Source organism: Dipodomys merriami, unplaced genomic scaffold, assembly GCF_024711535.1.
Source record: "Dipodomys merriami isolate MVZ:Mamm:240054 unplaced genomic scaffold, mDipMer1.0.p SCAF_12, whole genome shotgun sequence".
NCBI classification, from domain to species: domain Eukaryota; kingdom Metazoa; phylum Chordata; class Mammalia; order Rodentia; family Heteromyidae; genus Dipodomys; species Dipodomys merriami.
The window spans coordinates 21,981,357-21,996,635 of NW_027202493.1; the positions used below are offsets into that span (position 1 = coordinate 21,981,357).

Sequence of the window (15,279 nt, forward strand, 5' to 3'; positions counted from 1 at the left end):
ATATCTATTTAATGTGCTTACATACTTTGAAGAATTCCGGGAAGATCTTAACTCTTAAGTTGTTATTAGATATGTTCCTCCCCTATGTTTTATTGCTAAGAGGAAGCAATCTCGAGACATGTGATTTAGTCTCTCCATTATTACTTAACTATGCAAAGCAAAAGAATATTTCCACAGATAATCTAAGTTGATGTAAAATTTGGCTTTATCTCAATTAGTTTATTAGTTTGGTTTCCAATTATCCAATTGCAAATGATTCTAAGAAAATAGAGAAAGAAAGCATGATGCATTTACCTCAGATAGTTTTACATTCTGTCTAGTTATCTTTATGTGAATAATATATGCAATAAAAGGCTGGGTATCAACAACTTACAAAAAGTATTTTGTTTAAAGAGGCCAGAGTTATTTTCCAGGAAAAACGATTGATCGTAACTATTACCGAATTTTGACAAAATCCTTTTGTCATATGGCAATCCAAGGAAAATTATTATAATTACAATTTGTTAAATGTAAATTTTCAAATTACCTACTTAAGTCAAATGAACCACAAATCCTATCCTTATTTAATTTAATTGTTAAGCCTTGAAACTTCTATCTCATCATACTATCTGTTTAAGAGGTGCTATGATCTGCCCACCATGCTGATGGAGAGATACAAGAACTATGCAATACGAATTAGGTGTACTGGCTCCTGGTGGCATGTTGGTACATTATATGCTGACTTTGAACTCTGCAGAGCTATCTTCATTGAAAAAGTACAAGCTTGCCTTAGAATTAGACTTTTTTTCCCCCACTCTCCGGTGTGTTAACAATCATGTCTAGAGTATACCACACTAACTGCCTTCTCTTTGCTATGCTGTCTGATACTGACACGCTCTCCTCTCTTGGTGAACCTTTTAACTTCTCCCAATGTCTCTTTCCTGCCATGCTGCTCTGGATTGAAAGGTGGGGATGATAGCAACCTATGTCCATCCCTTTGCAGTTACTCAGGGCTCAACGGCGCCCCCTGCAGTGAGTTAGAGTACTGTAGCAAGTATAGACAGCACTTGGATGTCCCCCGGGACTCTCCCAGGGCCATCACTTTCAAGAACGGCTGGCAGATGGCCCGACAAAATGCAGAGATCTGGAGCAGCACCGAAGAAACGGTGTCCCCCAAAATCAAATCCCGGAGCTGTGACGACCTCTTAAATGATGACTGTGATAGCTTTCCAGACCCCAAAATCAAATCAGAAAGTATGGGCTCCCTTCTCTGCGAAGAAGACTCCAAGGACAACGGTTCAGGGGCATGGGCATCTCCCTACATCCAAGAGGGTCATGGTAATGGCAGGCCAAGGACCAGGCACAGGGCGGCGCACAATGCCCCCGGATTCCTCAAGATGTACAAGAAGATGCATCGCATCAACCGCAAGGATCTGATGAACTCGGAGGTGATCTGCTCTGTGAAGTCGCGAATCCTGCAGTACGAAAAGGAGCGGCAGCTGCAGGGCCTGCTGCAGGGATGGAGCCAGTCTTCCACGGAGGAGGTGCCCAGGGACATGGTACCCACCCGCATCTCCGAATTTGAGAAGTTGATCCAAAAGTCCAAATCGATGCCAAATTTAGGAGATGAAACGTTGTCTCCCATAACCCTAGAGCCCCAAAAGAATGGTCTGTGTCCCAAAAGGCGGTTTTCCATCGAGTCTTTGCTGGAAGAAGACACTCCAAGCAGACACACTTCGCAGGTTCAACGCAGCTACCCGTCGAAAACCCTGGTGCCCGTTCACATCGAAGTCACCAGCGACGAACAGCCCAGGGCTCACGTCGAGTTCTCAGACAGTGACCAGGATGGAGTCGTGTCAGACCACAGTGACTACATTCACGTGGAAGGGTCCTCCTTCTGCAGCGAGAGTGACTTTGATCATTTCTCCTTCACCTCCTCGGAAAGTTTCTACGGATCCAGCCATCACCACCACCATCACCACCACCACCACCATCACCGGCACCTCATCAGCTCCTGCAAAGGCCGGTGCCCCGCCTCCTACACTCGATTCACCACCATGCTAAAACACGAAAGAGCCAAACATGAAAACATCGAACCACCCAGAAGACAAGACATGGACCCTGGCTTGTCTAAACTTGCATTTCTGGTCAGCCCTGTGCCTTTCAGGAGGAAAAAAAATGTAACTCCCAAAAAGCAAGCTGAAAAGGCCAAATGCAAAGCCTCTGTGTTTGAGGCTCTGGATTCTGCCCTTAAAGATATCTGCGACCAAATCAAAGCCGAAAAGAGAAGAGGAAGTTTGCCAGATAACAGTATATTGCATCGTCTCATCAGTGAACTGCTACCAGACATTCCTGAAAGGAATTCCTCCCTAAAAGTTCTAAGAAGGAGCCCCTCCCACCAGCCTTTCCACCCCCTGTCTCGAGATGGTGCTATCCATTGTCCATTGTACCCAAATGATTGCGAGCGAATGCCTAGCAGTGCCTCTTTCCAAGAAGTGGACACAACCATCAATTACCACCACCAGGACCCTGAGTGTGCACTGAGTTTCCAAGGTGGATGAGCTTTTCTTTCTTTATTCTTGTCCTTCAGCTATTCCCTCTCCAGCTCTTCCATTTTTTCATTCGTGCATCTTCATCATTCCTGAGCTGTGAGACCCCTTGACATGTTTGTGTGTCACAAAGCAAATGCTCTTGTGCTAACTTGTCTTACTGAATATTTCTCATTTGCCATGTGATGGTCAGACTTCACTGTAGTTTACAGTGATCATCAATTCAGAAACATTTTCCTCATTCCAAAATGAAGGGAAAACCATGTTGTAGTTTAATGTTAGGGTTAAGATGACAGGTACATACAGACAACAAATTAAATTATCTATGGCATTAAAAAAGACTATCTCGAGACAGACACTATAACAACATGTCAGTAGCCTCAACAAATCTTTTTTTTTTAGTGTAAAATGAAAAGAAAAACACTTAACGTAAAGTTTTTTTACCTTTGAATCTTTATTCCCATTGACTCGAATAGTTTGTTCATGTTCTATGTAGAAGATACAGCCCAATTTAAAAAAAAAAAAAAAAAAAAAAAAAGAAGATACAGCCTCAAAATACCCAGCAAACAAAACTGAATCTGTGATTTGTGATTGATGAGCCACCAAAGAGATTAGAATTTATGTTATTCTTTCTCCATTTAAAGAACACAATTGGGATAACATTTTTGTGACTATTTCTTTAAGCTGTACATATAAAAGTTTCATTTCCATCATTCAGTGTATCCATCTTCTCTTCTTTTCCATTACTCAATTAATTTTTTATTTCTGCTAAAATAATTTGTACATTGGAATTTGAAAATGTCTAGGTTAAGGTGACTTTCAACTACATTGTCATAGTCAATGTCAACATGCCAATGCAAAGCCACATAGTAATTCAAACGTGGAGATGTTTACTTGAACTTTACATAACTTAAAAACATAAGCTGTTCCAATATTTTATCCAATTATTCCACTCATTGGTTTTTTTTGTCAGTCATGGGACTTGAACTCTGGGCCTGGGCGCTGACACTGAGCTCTTCAGCTCAAGGAGAGTGCTCTACCCTTGAGCCATAGCACCACTTCATATTTTTTGGTGGTTAATTGGAGATAAGAGTCTCTCAGACTTTTCTTCCTGGGCTGGCTTTGACCTGCGATCCTCAGATCTCAGCCTCCTGAGTGAGGATTACAAGAGTGAACCACCAGCTACAGGCTCCATTCATTCTTAAAGTGCCCTGTGTAGCATGTCAATTAGAGGTGGCTAGAACACACAATCCAGGAAAGTTTCTATATGCCAGGTACAACCAAGTACTTTATCTACCTTACCTAATTAAGGTATAATCCTTAATATAATCCCTGACTGGCATAATCCAATGGGGTGCTCTGTTGAACAACTGACAAAACTGAGACCCAAAAGATGACAAGAAACTTGCTCAAGATAGCATCATTGGCAGGTAACTAAGAAAGTGATTCAAGCCCCTTTTGGTTCATAGTTCTTATCATAAAAGCAATTTCTGCAGACAAAAAGAGATACAAACTAAATTTCACCTTTCTATAATATATGACAAGAAATTTAATTATCATTTCACAAATTTATTTTGTTAGTATTTACCCTTGCTTTTTTATTTATGCAACATGCTTCAAAAACAACAAATTAGAACCTTTAAAATCAATTTCTACAATAAGAAATTTTCAGAGGAAGGTCCGAATACAATTTTTAAAAACTTTCCAATATCATGAATCAGTCACATCTCATTTTTATGTACAGATAGGTCATATTAGGGAAACATGACCTTAAAAGGTCTTAGGAATCAGTGAAAGAATATTTTGCTCCTTATAAAATATTTACTTTGTAATTATGTTCAACCCCAGTAAAAGTAGTCTATATTCCAATACTTAAAAGTAATTTAGAATTTTTGGTCATTATGAAGACCTCATATTCACAATATAGTAACTAAGAGTGAAAATGTACCATACATCATCTTCTAATATATGAAAATAATTGCCCTCATTTCACCTGAAACATTTGTAAAGACACGTTTAGTGGTTCATGCCTGTAACTCAGCAACTTGGAAGATGGAGATAGAAGGATCTTATTTTGAAGCCTCAGTTGAAGCCTACCTACAATAAAAAGAAAATGTTAGTGTGACCCTATCTCAAAGAACAGGGGGTGGTTCAAATCTGTAATTCCAGCTAGACTAGAGACAGAGGTAGGAGGATTGGGGCCTGAGACTAGCATCAGGCAATAGCATAAGACTGTCTGAAAATGAACTAAAAGCTAAAAGGGCTAGTGATGTGGCTCAAGTGGTAGAGAGCTTGAGGTCCTATGTTCAAATCCTAGTACCACCAACACTGGAAGGAAGGAAAGAGGGAGGAAAGGAAGGGAGGAAGGAAGGAAGAAAGGAAGGGAGGAAGGAAGGGAGGAAGGAAGGCAGGAAAGAAGGAAGGAAGGAAGGAAAGAAGGAAGGAAGGAAAATGATGTTCATCACCATGTTACCTTTCTATACCTACAGCCTTTGGAAATAACACCTCAGACAGAATTAGCTATCCCATGTAAAAGCAGTCAAAAATTTCTTCCATAAAGGCAAAGTACTCAAACACTAAACAGTGTTTTCTTCATATAAAATAAAGTTTGCTTCATTTCTTGCTATTTAATGTAACTTGCTATTTAATATTTCTTGCTATTTAATGTAACAGAAATTTTTAAAGAGATAAAAGAATTGACCGACTGACCCAATTACACCAGTAAACTTCTGTAGCATAGTGTGCTGGGATAGTTTCAATCTACACACATCGACACATACAAGTCATATAAGTGGGTAAGGAGTAAGATGCTGCTAAAAAAATTCAATAATTATTTTGTAATGAAATAATTCATACTCTGCTTTAAGATGAACAAACTCCTCAATAATTCATAAACCATTTGGTGACTGATAGGAGGCTCTGTTTACCCCTTTGTTTTTTAAAATAAATTCTTTGTCATAAGCCTATAAACATCTTAAGACGCAATCAGTATTTTAAAAATAGAGAAGTAGATGGAGAGGAAGAGGGAGAAGCCAAGACAGAAGGAGAGAAAGAGAGAAAGGGAAGAAACAACCACGGTTTTGTCGTCATCATATTTATTCATCTCTTTCATTAATATCTGCTTAAAGTGTTGTTCCACAAAACATTTCTGTTTCTACAAATTCTTGTTGTTTCCATATTCTCCATCTTCCATCCTTATAGCAATAGTAATAAATATGAAACAAACAGAAGTGGTAACTATGGAAAAGGAAGTTTTACTTGAAAAATCTCTTTTACTGTCTACACTGCTGCAGTGCAATCAATCAGCAGTGAAGCAATCATATTTATGTATATTAGAATGCTACTCCCGGGCTGGGAAGGTGGCTCAGTAGTAGAGTGCTTGCCTTGCATGCCTGAGGCCCTGGGTTTGATTCCTCAGCACCACATAAGCACAAAAAAAAAGCCAGAAGTGGGGCTGTGTCTCAAGTGGTAGAGTGCTTAGCCTTGAGCTGAAGAGCTGAGGGACAGCGCCCCGGCCCAGAGTTCAAGCCCCATGACCTGACCCCCCCCCAAAAAAAAGAATGCTACTCCCTTGGGAATCTCTGCTTTTGAAATGTTCTCATTTTATGTGTGTTACATCTCACCATTATCGTTGACTATGGCTTTTGCACCTACATTTTCATCAATGATGTCTCTCCAAATGTGGAGGAAAAATTCGTTGTCACGGGGTGGAGGGGGGGGAGAGGGGGGAGCAGGGAAAAGGCTGAGAAATCTGTACTCAGTGCAAAAAAAAAAAAAAAAAAAAAAAAAAAGAATATTCCCTCTGATTGGTCTTGTCCTTTCCAATAGACCAAGAGTCCCTGAGAAGTTACCCATCGGTTTTGACGGACCTGGGGCAAAGTGCGCCGAGGGACCGACGAGGAACTCCAGATAAAGAGGTAGCTCATTACACAGCACTGGAATCTCTTCTAACAATGTATACGATGAGGTATTCACCTGCCCAGTATATATCCCAACCCTGGAAAGAACTGAGTTTGGAACGGTAGCTAACAGCTGAGAAACCAGGAAGAGCTTTCCTTGGCATTGGAGCCAAGCCCTGAAGGCAGCTGACTCCAGCTCCACTTCTCAGTTTGGGCTGTGAGGCCCATCTGAGGCCTCAGAGTTAACAGCTGTAAAGAATCCTGAATCGCTGATGGCACAAAGCTTTTCTCTGTACTGTCTCCTTGCCCTGCTGGTCTAGGAGTGAACTCAAGGTCAACTGTGATGCAAATACAAATTCTATATAAATAATTTTTCTGGCTTGCTTTTATTGGAGAGGATACCTTAAAAAAGGGACCAACTGGCTCTTAGTCCGTGGCCTCCAGTACCAGAACATTTGTTCCTGTCCTGGAGCTCTGAGAGTTCAACCAACATTGAAAGCCAGTCTAGGACTGATAACCATTCCAGGAGGAACTTCCAGGTGTGGAAGTGCCTGAGGGACAACCCCAAAGTCAGATACTGTCCAGGTTTCTTGAAGTTCAGAGAATGGGGTAAAATGCCACCAACCATAAAGTACTAGATTTATGAGCCCCAGAGCTTGTGTCACGTAGTAACCAAATGATGACCAGCCAGCTGGCTGTGTGTGGATTCTTGTGCTCACTTGAGGATATAAGACAATCACACCTATACTTTTTGGCCCCTAACTGGCCTCCCAATGATAACTAATATTTCTTGGCTAATATGTCCACAATGTTTATGAAGAAGATGCTGGCTCTCCACATGTCTTTTAGTCCTTCTGTTGACACTCAGACTTCTATCAGAGCACAGAACATAGAGCAATGGTCCCTCCACCCCTGTCTCAAGAAAATAGTTACCAAAATTATACTTTTCACCAAATTCTCAGCAGGTACTTTATTTTCTTAAAATAGCATTGTCCCTGTTAATTCCTAAAATATATATTATAATTGATAAATCTAGATTTAGAATTCACTGCTTTAATTGTAAATTGAATGTAGGAGTTACACTACATAGGTTTAATTATTCCTTGAGGTGTCATTTTCCTTTAACACATGTGGAAATGCTTTCTTGTAGGAAATCAGCATTCTACACTAGTGCTAATTGCTGATCTTTCTTTTCAGAAATTGCCTGCAAAAGCTGTTTATGATTTTAAGGCTCAGACATCGAAGTAAGTAGGACACACATTTTCCATGTGATTTAGGTGAGATTTAACTGTGCTGGTAAAACCTCAAGAGGTAAGTATTACAATAGAGTGGGTTACAGCTAAGACCTCACACTAATTCCATCTTCCACTTGAATTACTTCATTCAGAATTAGTCATTGAGATGCAACTATTTTATTTTCATTTTGAATTCAGTTGGGAAACACTAAGCCTTAAATTTACATGAGCATGTTAGAGCACAATGTAAATAGGAAAAATGAAAAAGAAATAAGAAATCTCTTTTTCTAGAGTGTGTGTGTGTGCGTGTGTGTGTGTGTGTGTGTGTGTGTGTGTGTGTGTGTGTGTGTGTGTGTGTGTGCTGGTACTAGAGCTTTTACTCAAGGCCTGGGTGTTGTCCCAAAGCTTCCACCAAAGCTGGAGTCTACCACTTGAACCACATGATCTTCAGATCTCAGCCTCCTAAATAGCTAAGATTACAGGTGCGAGCCACCAGCTCTTGATTCTTTTTCTAAAGTTTTTGGTCAAGAATTAATTTAAAATAAAGTTACAGGAAGTAATTAACCATAGCTGAGAAAACTTGAGACTTATTTGTCAGGTCTGTCAAAGATGGTCTCTGAAATGGATAAGGAAATGTTCAGACATTCCTATAGAGAAATCTCCATCTCTCAGCCCTCAAAGCTCAGAGATTCTGAGCAAAACTCCTTCCTGTTACTTTCATAGTCTTGTGCTCCACTATTTCCCTGACTCAGTTTGTTTGGGAAATTTTTCATTTAACAGAAGTGTTTGAAGGTTAGAACTGAGCACATGATAGAATGAAATAGGAGCCAGTGGTCTCCTGGTAGAACATGGGCACCGAATACTATGTAGACAGAGTGATAAATTGATGTCTGTGTTACTCAAAATGAATAAGGTCTTTAGAGTTTACATTTTTAAAAGTCCCTAATTCACCTATTGTATTCTAAAGAGTCAAAATGGAAAATAGGCTTCATACCATTAAAACATTTTTATTTTTTAAAAACAAAATGTATAAAGATGATGAGAATTTTTTACTGTGTTTGGATTTAAAAGGTATTCATCTTTGTGCCCCATCAAACACTTCAAAGAATAAGATCTTTTCTGTCACACAAAAGTAATTCCTTATCAAAATACCTCAAATACCTCTCAACCTCAAAAATCTACTAATAAATTTTTTCTGTTTTTGTTTTCCTTGAGACTACCTGGCGTTTGTCTTTCTTACGAATTTTGGCACATTAAAGGTATACTGTGGGAGTGGATTTCCATAGTGTAAACCTTTTGAACAATGTAACAAAATGAATACCAGGAAGTAGAGCCATATCTGGTCTGAGGATAGGGCTGAAGGGGAGAGGAGCTGTTGAGTGGAGAGAGAGGATGAGTGAATTTAATCATAATACTCTGTGTGAAAATGGAACCAAGTAACTTTGGGGATTGGGTGGGGGATAAATTCAGGTGAGAATGATGGAAGAGTGAACTGATCAGGACACATTGTACACATAAACTGGTATGTTGAATAAAACTCCTTTCTATAACTATCTAAAGATTGCGTTGTATGTGTGTATGTGTATGTGCGTGTATTTGTGTGTCGATATGGGATTAGTCTCTACTAACTAGCTTCAGGACAAAGGAAGAACTCAGTATAGGACGAATCCATCATTTTCCACTTCTACTAAACTAATGATGAAATAGCAATAATCTGTTCTTTTTTTACATTTCCTGTCCAACTGCCTGGGATTTATATCAGAACATGATGCTTGTACTTTTCTGAGTCATTTCTAATTTCATATTGTAAGTGAATTCGAGGGATTTTCAAGATAAAAAATTCACCTAACAGAGCTCAATAGATTGTTACTGGTTGGAAGGATATTTCCCAGACAAACACAGATCTAAGGAGGGTGCTGATCTTAAGAATAATTGCTAGTCATCCAGGGAGGGAAAAAAACAAAAACACTTCTAACCCATCTCTTTCAGGGAGTTGTCCTTTAAGAAAGGGGATACCGTCTACATCCTAAGGAAAATTGATCAAAATTGGTATGAGGGAGAGCATTATGGACGAGTAGGCATTTTTCCAATCTCATACGTGGAGGTAAGGTCTTTCCCCTTCCCTCCTGACTGATTGTTTCCAAAAAATCCCCACCAGTTGAAGGACCAATGTGTGTTTTCCGTGCAGAAACTCACCCCTCCTGAAAAAGCACAGCCTGCAAGACCCCCTCCCCCAGCCCAGCCTGGAGAGATTGGAGAAGCCATAGCTAAATACAATTTCAATGCAGACACAAATGTGGAGCTGTCACTGAGAAAGGTAAGCTGACTGGGTTCTTCATAGTTGTGTTTGAAATGACAGCAGGTTTCTGAAACTACAATCGTAGTTACCTTGTTACTTTAGACATGGGACAGGGGAATTAATTAAAAACAATTATAGGCCATTTTGTTTAGTAAACAATGGCATATATTTGTAATAGTCAATCACTACTGCACAAAGTAAGAACAGATTAATAATAAATAATAACGATTCTTTATTAATTGGAATCATTTGGATGTCCCATGCCTACAGGTCAAATATTTAGCTGGGTAAAAGGAAGGCAAATTCCACAGTTGTGGTCCTAAAGGATCCACATCTCATTCTCTTTTCAATTCTAATTGTACTCTGTTGATTCTCTGCTACATTCCTTTTTGTACTACTAAACATAGACAGCCATGTAGCATGACATAAGCAGTACCCATCTTCTGTTTCATACTATGAAGAAAGCCTTTTCCAGACCTAGATATGATGATGCCTACCTATAATCCCAGATATTCAGAAGATGGAGATAGGAACATTTCTGCCCAAGACCACTCCTGGCAGAAGTGTGAGACTCTGTTTAAAGAATAAACAAAAGCAAAAGAACAATGGAAGCCAGGCTCTGGTGGCTCATGCCTGTGATCCTAGCTACTCAGGAGGCTGAGATCTAAGGATCGCAGCTCAAAGCCAGTCCAGGCAGGAAAGTTGGTGACACTCTTATCTCCAGGTAACTACTAGAAAACTGGAAGTAGCCCTGTGGCTCAAAGTGGTAGAGCACTTTTGCTCAAGGACAATGTCCAGGCCCCAAGTTTGAGGCCCATTACTGACCAAAACAAGTGATATGACTCAGGTGGTAGAACACCTGCCTGCCAAGCATGAAGCCTTATGTCTGATCTTCAAGTACTACTAACACTAAACAAAGAAATAAAGGATTTCTCAGTTTAACCCCAAAACAGCCTTGTCACTGACTGTTTTGGGTATAATAAGAATTTTTGTATTGATTTTTTATTGTAAAAATACTGTACAGAGGAGTTACATGAGTAAGGTAATGAGTCCATTTCCTATCCAGCATTGTTACTTCCTCCTTTATTTTTCCCCTACCATCCCTTTCCTCCCTACCTCCCCAACTCCTCCCTCCCCTTTCATTTTCAACATAGTGTCTTGTACTTCTCATTGTTACAATGGATCAGCTTATATCCTTATTTCAACATTTTATTATTTCCCTTCCTCTCCTCAAATTAGAAAAATGTATATACCAGATCCAGGGCACCGGAATCAAATATAGTGAAAACAGGGGTTATACCATAGAGAAAGAACATACAAAAGAAACAAAAAAACCACATGGTTCATTATAAATACATTAAAAACAACAGCAAGAAAGATAAAACCACCTAATCTTCGATAAGGGAGCTAAAAAAAAAACAGAATGGAAGAAAGACAGCCTCTTCAGTAAATGGTGCTGGCAAAATTGGTTAATCACCTGTAGAAAACTAAAGCTAGATCTTTATATATCACCCTGCACCAGAATCAACTCCAAATGGATCAAAGACATTGAAGTCAAAGCAAATACCCTGAAAACATTACAGGATGAAATAGGAGAAACCCTAGTTCTCCTTGGCACAGGCCGAAATTTTCTTAATAAAGACCCAGAAACACAACAAATCAAAGAAAGTTTGGACAAATGGGATTGCATGAAACTGCAGAGGTTCTGCATGACAAAGGACATAGGTAGCAAGATCCATAGAAAGCCCACGGATTGGGAGAAGATCTTCACTAGCCATACAACAAACAAGGGTCTCATATCTAAAATATACTAAGAATTTTTAAGATTTGTGTAAATTCACTTTTCCTTTTCAGTATGTTCTGCTTAATGAGATTAGGACTCACTAGGTAAAATATCCACAACTTGGACAACAAAAGAAAAGAGAATATTCAATAGGTAGTCCTTAAACAAGAGTCTCATTTGGTCCTGAAGTTGTTGGATTTATCTCCTTATCCTTATTTGACATACAGTGATTTCAACTTCTATATCCTTTTTGGCTGCAGCTTTAAATTTTGCTGTTCAGCAGCAATTTGCTGATTTAATTCTGTATCAGACATAGTTTTGAGTTCAAATTTAAATTATGTTCTATAGCATTGATTTGGTGGCTACAGGTGGCAGAACCGTGAGTAAAGTTTTATGACTGCAAGAGCCAAGGATTCTGTTCAAATACGTAGTGAACAGTCATGTTGTGGCCGTCACACAATCAGAAGGTGTTCTTCCTTCCTGATGCAGATGGGAGGTTGTCAGTCCTGGGCCACAGCGATGGATATTGCCTGAATCCTTTCCATTCACTCTTTATCACTGGTTAGCATATGGACATTTCAATCTTATTCTACCAGAGGTTTGACCTCTGCCACTCATTTTCAGACTCAAGCAATTGCTACAGGTTCATTCCATCAAATCTGGACGAAACAGGAATGTGTTATGCTCATTAAGTTATTATCTTTCAAACCAAGTCTTTAAAAAAAACTTATGCAAGTCATCATATACAGTACCAGTATGAAATGTATAAACCCATTCATATTAACCGAGTACCATTAGAGAAGAATCTATTGTGATGACTCGATGACTTAATTGCATGAATGTGGTTGATCATCTGTATTTTTCTACTAAGCACTAGCCCTTATTTATGTTCCTTTGGTTAAACAAAAACTAGGGTATAAACCTTTCCCTATAGAAAACTATTATTTCTGAGAAAACAATAAAAATTATGCTTTGTATATTATTATGTATTTATGATGCATTTTCTTAATGTTTATTTCAGGGAGATAGAATTATTCTTCTGAAAAGAGTTGATCAAAACTGGTATGAAGGTAAAATTCCAGGAACCAACAGACAAGGCATCTTCCCAGTTTCCTACGTGGAAGTGGTCAAGAAGAACACAAAAGGTGCTGATGATTACCCTGACCCTCCAATACCCCACAGCTACTCTAGTGATAGAATCCATGGCTTGAGTTCCAACAAGGTAAGGAGATATTCTATCACAATAATTAATATAGTACTTGGGGGCTGGAGTAAGATAACCAGCATGTGATTTGGGGATATCAGATTAGAATATCATATCTATTGCAAGGAAAGGAATTTATATATTATATAGTCAGACCTGAGAGTACCACGTCGTGAGTATAACCTAGTTTTGCCCAAATAGGTGCTGGCATAAAGGTTTAATGCTTCATTTTGATGGTTCCATTATCAAGTTAAAAAAACTGAAAGAGGTAAAGAAAACATCAGTTTCATCAGCTTGCACATTACATATATTTCTGTGTATATATATTTTAGAAAACAATGTTATTTCTGAAAGTTGATTATTTGTGCCACAGTTTATAAATAAGGTAATTATGTCCCTGCATAGATATGGTTACAAATTATACAAATATATATGTGGACACATGCAAATAACATGTGTATACATTATGTATATATGTGCATATAAATATATGCATATATGCACATATATATGAACATATAATATATTTTCCAAAATGATATAGCTCAAAAGCACAAAATTCTACAGAAGTCTTGGGAATCTTTTGCAAGAACTCAACATTTAAATCGTATCTTTAATTCCACCTATTTATTAGTTTGAATGAAAATGTGCATTATTGGAAGTTTTCAGTCTTATTTCATTTGTTTTAGAACCACCAATTCTACTGTTTCACGTGAACTGTAACTAAAGATGGTTATTTTCTTCAAGATGTAACTTAAAAGGGGATTTTCTTTTTGAATTTGCTTATTAGAAAAGTCTGTCCTTCATTCACTATGTAGATTTCTTCTATTTTTTTCTGTTGAATCCTATTTTTTTAAAGAGTACTTAGTAATTGCTTTCTCCTCACTAACTTCATAGCATAAAAATTTAAATTCCCAATGAATTACTTCCCAACATCTCAAAAAATCTACTGAGATACATAGTTTAATAATTTGCATAGTATAGTAGTTGTTTGTAACATGGATGCTGAGAGATGTAAAAATTATGCATCTCCAGCTAGCAAGTCCTTTCTTGTCCCAGATCATTTCCAGATAGCATACTAGGTAATGGAAATCACTCCTGAAAGATGATAAGATTCATTTACATAAGTAAATGATCTACAAATCAATCTTAAGAGAGGTGCTTTTCCATTAAATGAGCTAAATCTAGGTATTTTTACTTATTCTGATCCTCTTTGAAGACAGAGATTTGGATGGGAGTAATCAGCCTCAATCATCCAGCATTAGATAATGAAAGTCTCATCCTATCTGATTTTATTTGATTATTGTAAAGTTCTCTAATATCTTCTTACCAGTAAATATATTTACCAGTAAATATACTTAAGTATTTACCGGTCAATATATCTTTATTGAGCTATTTGCATTTTAAGATCAATATCCTTCTGCAATAATTCCTATTGATAGAGAAAAGATAAGAATCTTCAGGTATATATGTGTCTTACCCATCACCCAGCTATCTTAAAAGACCTGCCAGATAAATCAAGTGACTAAGCTCTTATAAAATGTCAGGAAGTTGTTTAAACAAGGGATTACTTAGCATTAAGAACCATGTAGCCTAATTAACAATGACAATGTAATCATTTAGAACACAATGTTTTATCTTGATTTCAAATGTGGTTTAAATATATTTTCAGCTTTTCTTAGCATACCAGGTTTTAAACATAAGAAGGTACAGATTTCATTAGTAACTAATTAGTGTTTTAATCTCACTGAAAAGAAAAAATAAGTTAAAAGTTTATGTCCACAAATTTGAGAAAAATTCTTACTGGTTTCAGTCCAACTAGAAATCATGCTACAGTGTCATTTGCTTAGTGAGAGGAAATTTCTCAGTGCTATTGCCCTGAACATGTCCTATTTCATGACTGATACTTTCAAATAGAGAAGAGCTCACTAATGGTTTTTAACGTCCCTTTAAAACACTTGCATGTTTCTTGGTATGTTACCAGAATTTTAGGGGAGACTGAAATGTGAGCTAGTATTATTTCTCCTGTTAGTACAATAGAATCCACTTCTTATGCTTTGGAAGATAAAGTAATTGTATAACTGTGGTACTATGGGTATATTGTGGTGGTATAAGTACTCCCCAATACTAGATTTGACTTTGAGGATAATCAAATCCATGATCAAACTAAGCACTGTTAACCTGCTAAGATGTATATTGGTGACACTGGGGCTAATGGATATAGTAGACGAGATAAAGAGCAATAGCAATACTGAATAGCAATGATGACAGTGGACTTTACAGGTCTTTCTTTCTCATCCATATTATTGCTGTCTGTGAGAGGAAGCAAAA

At 38.0% G+C, this 15,279-nt stretch overlaps 1 protein-coding gene across 25 annotated transcripts in view; it reads left to right on the forward strand.

Annotated features, from left to right (window-relative positions):
* Window positions 1–15,279, forward strand: part of Sorbs2 (sorbin and SH3 domain containing 2) — a 204,465-nt gene that overhangs the window by 167,086 nt on the left and 22,100 nt on the right. For 13 of the 25 annotated variants that reach the window (XM_070016347.1, XM_070016348.1, XM_070016352.1 and 10 more), the window contains 6 exons: window positions 946–2,532; window positions 6,357–6,445; window positions 7,625–7,671; window positions 9,652–9,766; window positions 9,851–9,979; window positions 12,766–12,966. In XM_070016347.1, the coding sequence (XP_069872448.1) occupies window positions 946–2,532; window positions 6,357–6,445; window positions 7,625–7,671; window positions 9,652–9,766; window positions 9,851–9,979; window positions 12,766–12,966 (2,168 nt within the window). The remainder of the gene's footprint in view (window positions 1–945; window positions 2,533–6,356; window positions 6,446–7,624; window positions 7,672–9,651; window positions 9,767–9,850; window positions 9,980–12,765; window positions 12,967–15,279) is intronic. The other 12 variants (XM_070016353.1, XM_070016356.1, XM_070016355.1 and 9 more) reach the window with 1 other exon arrangement.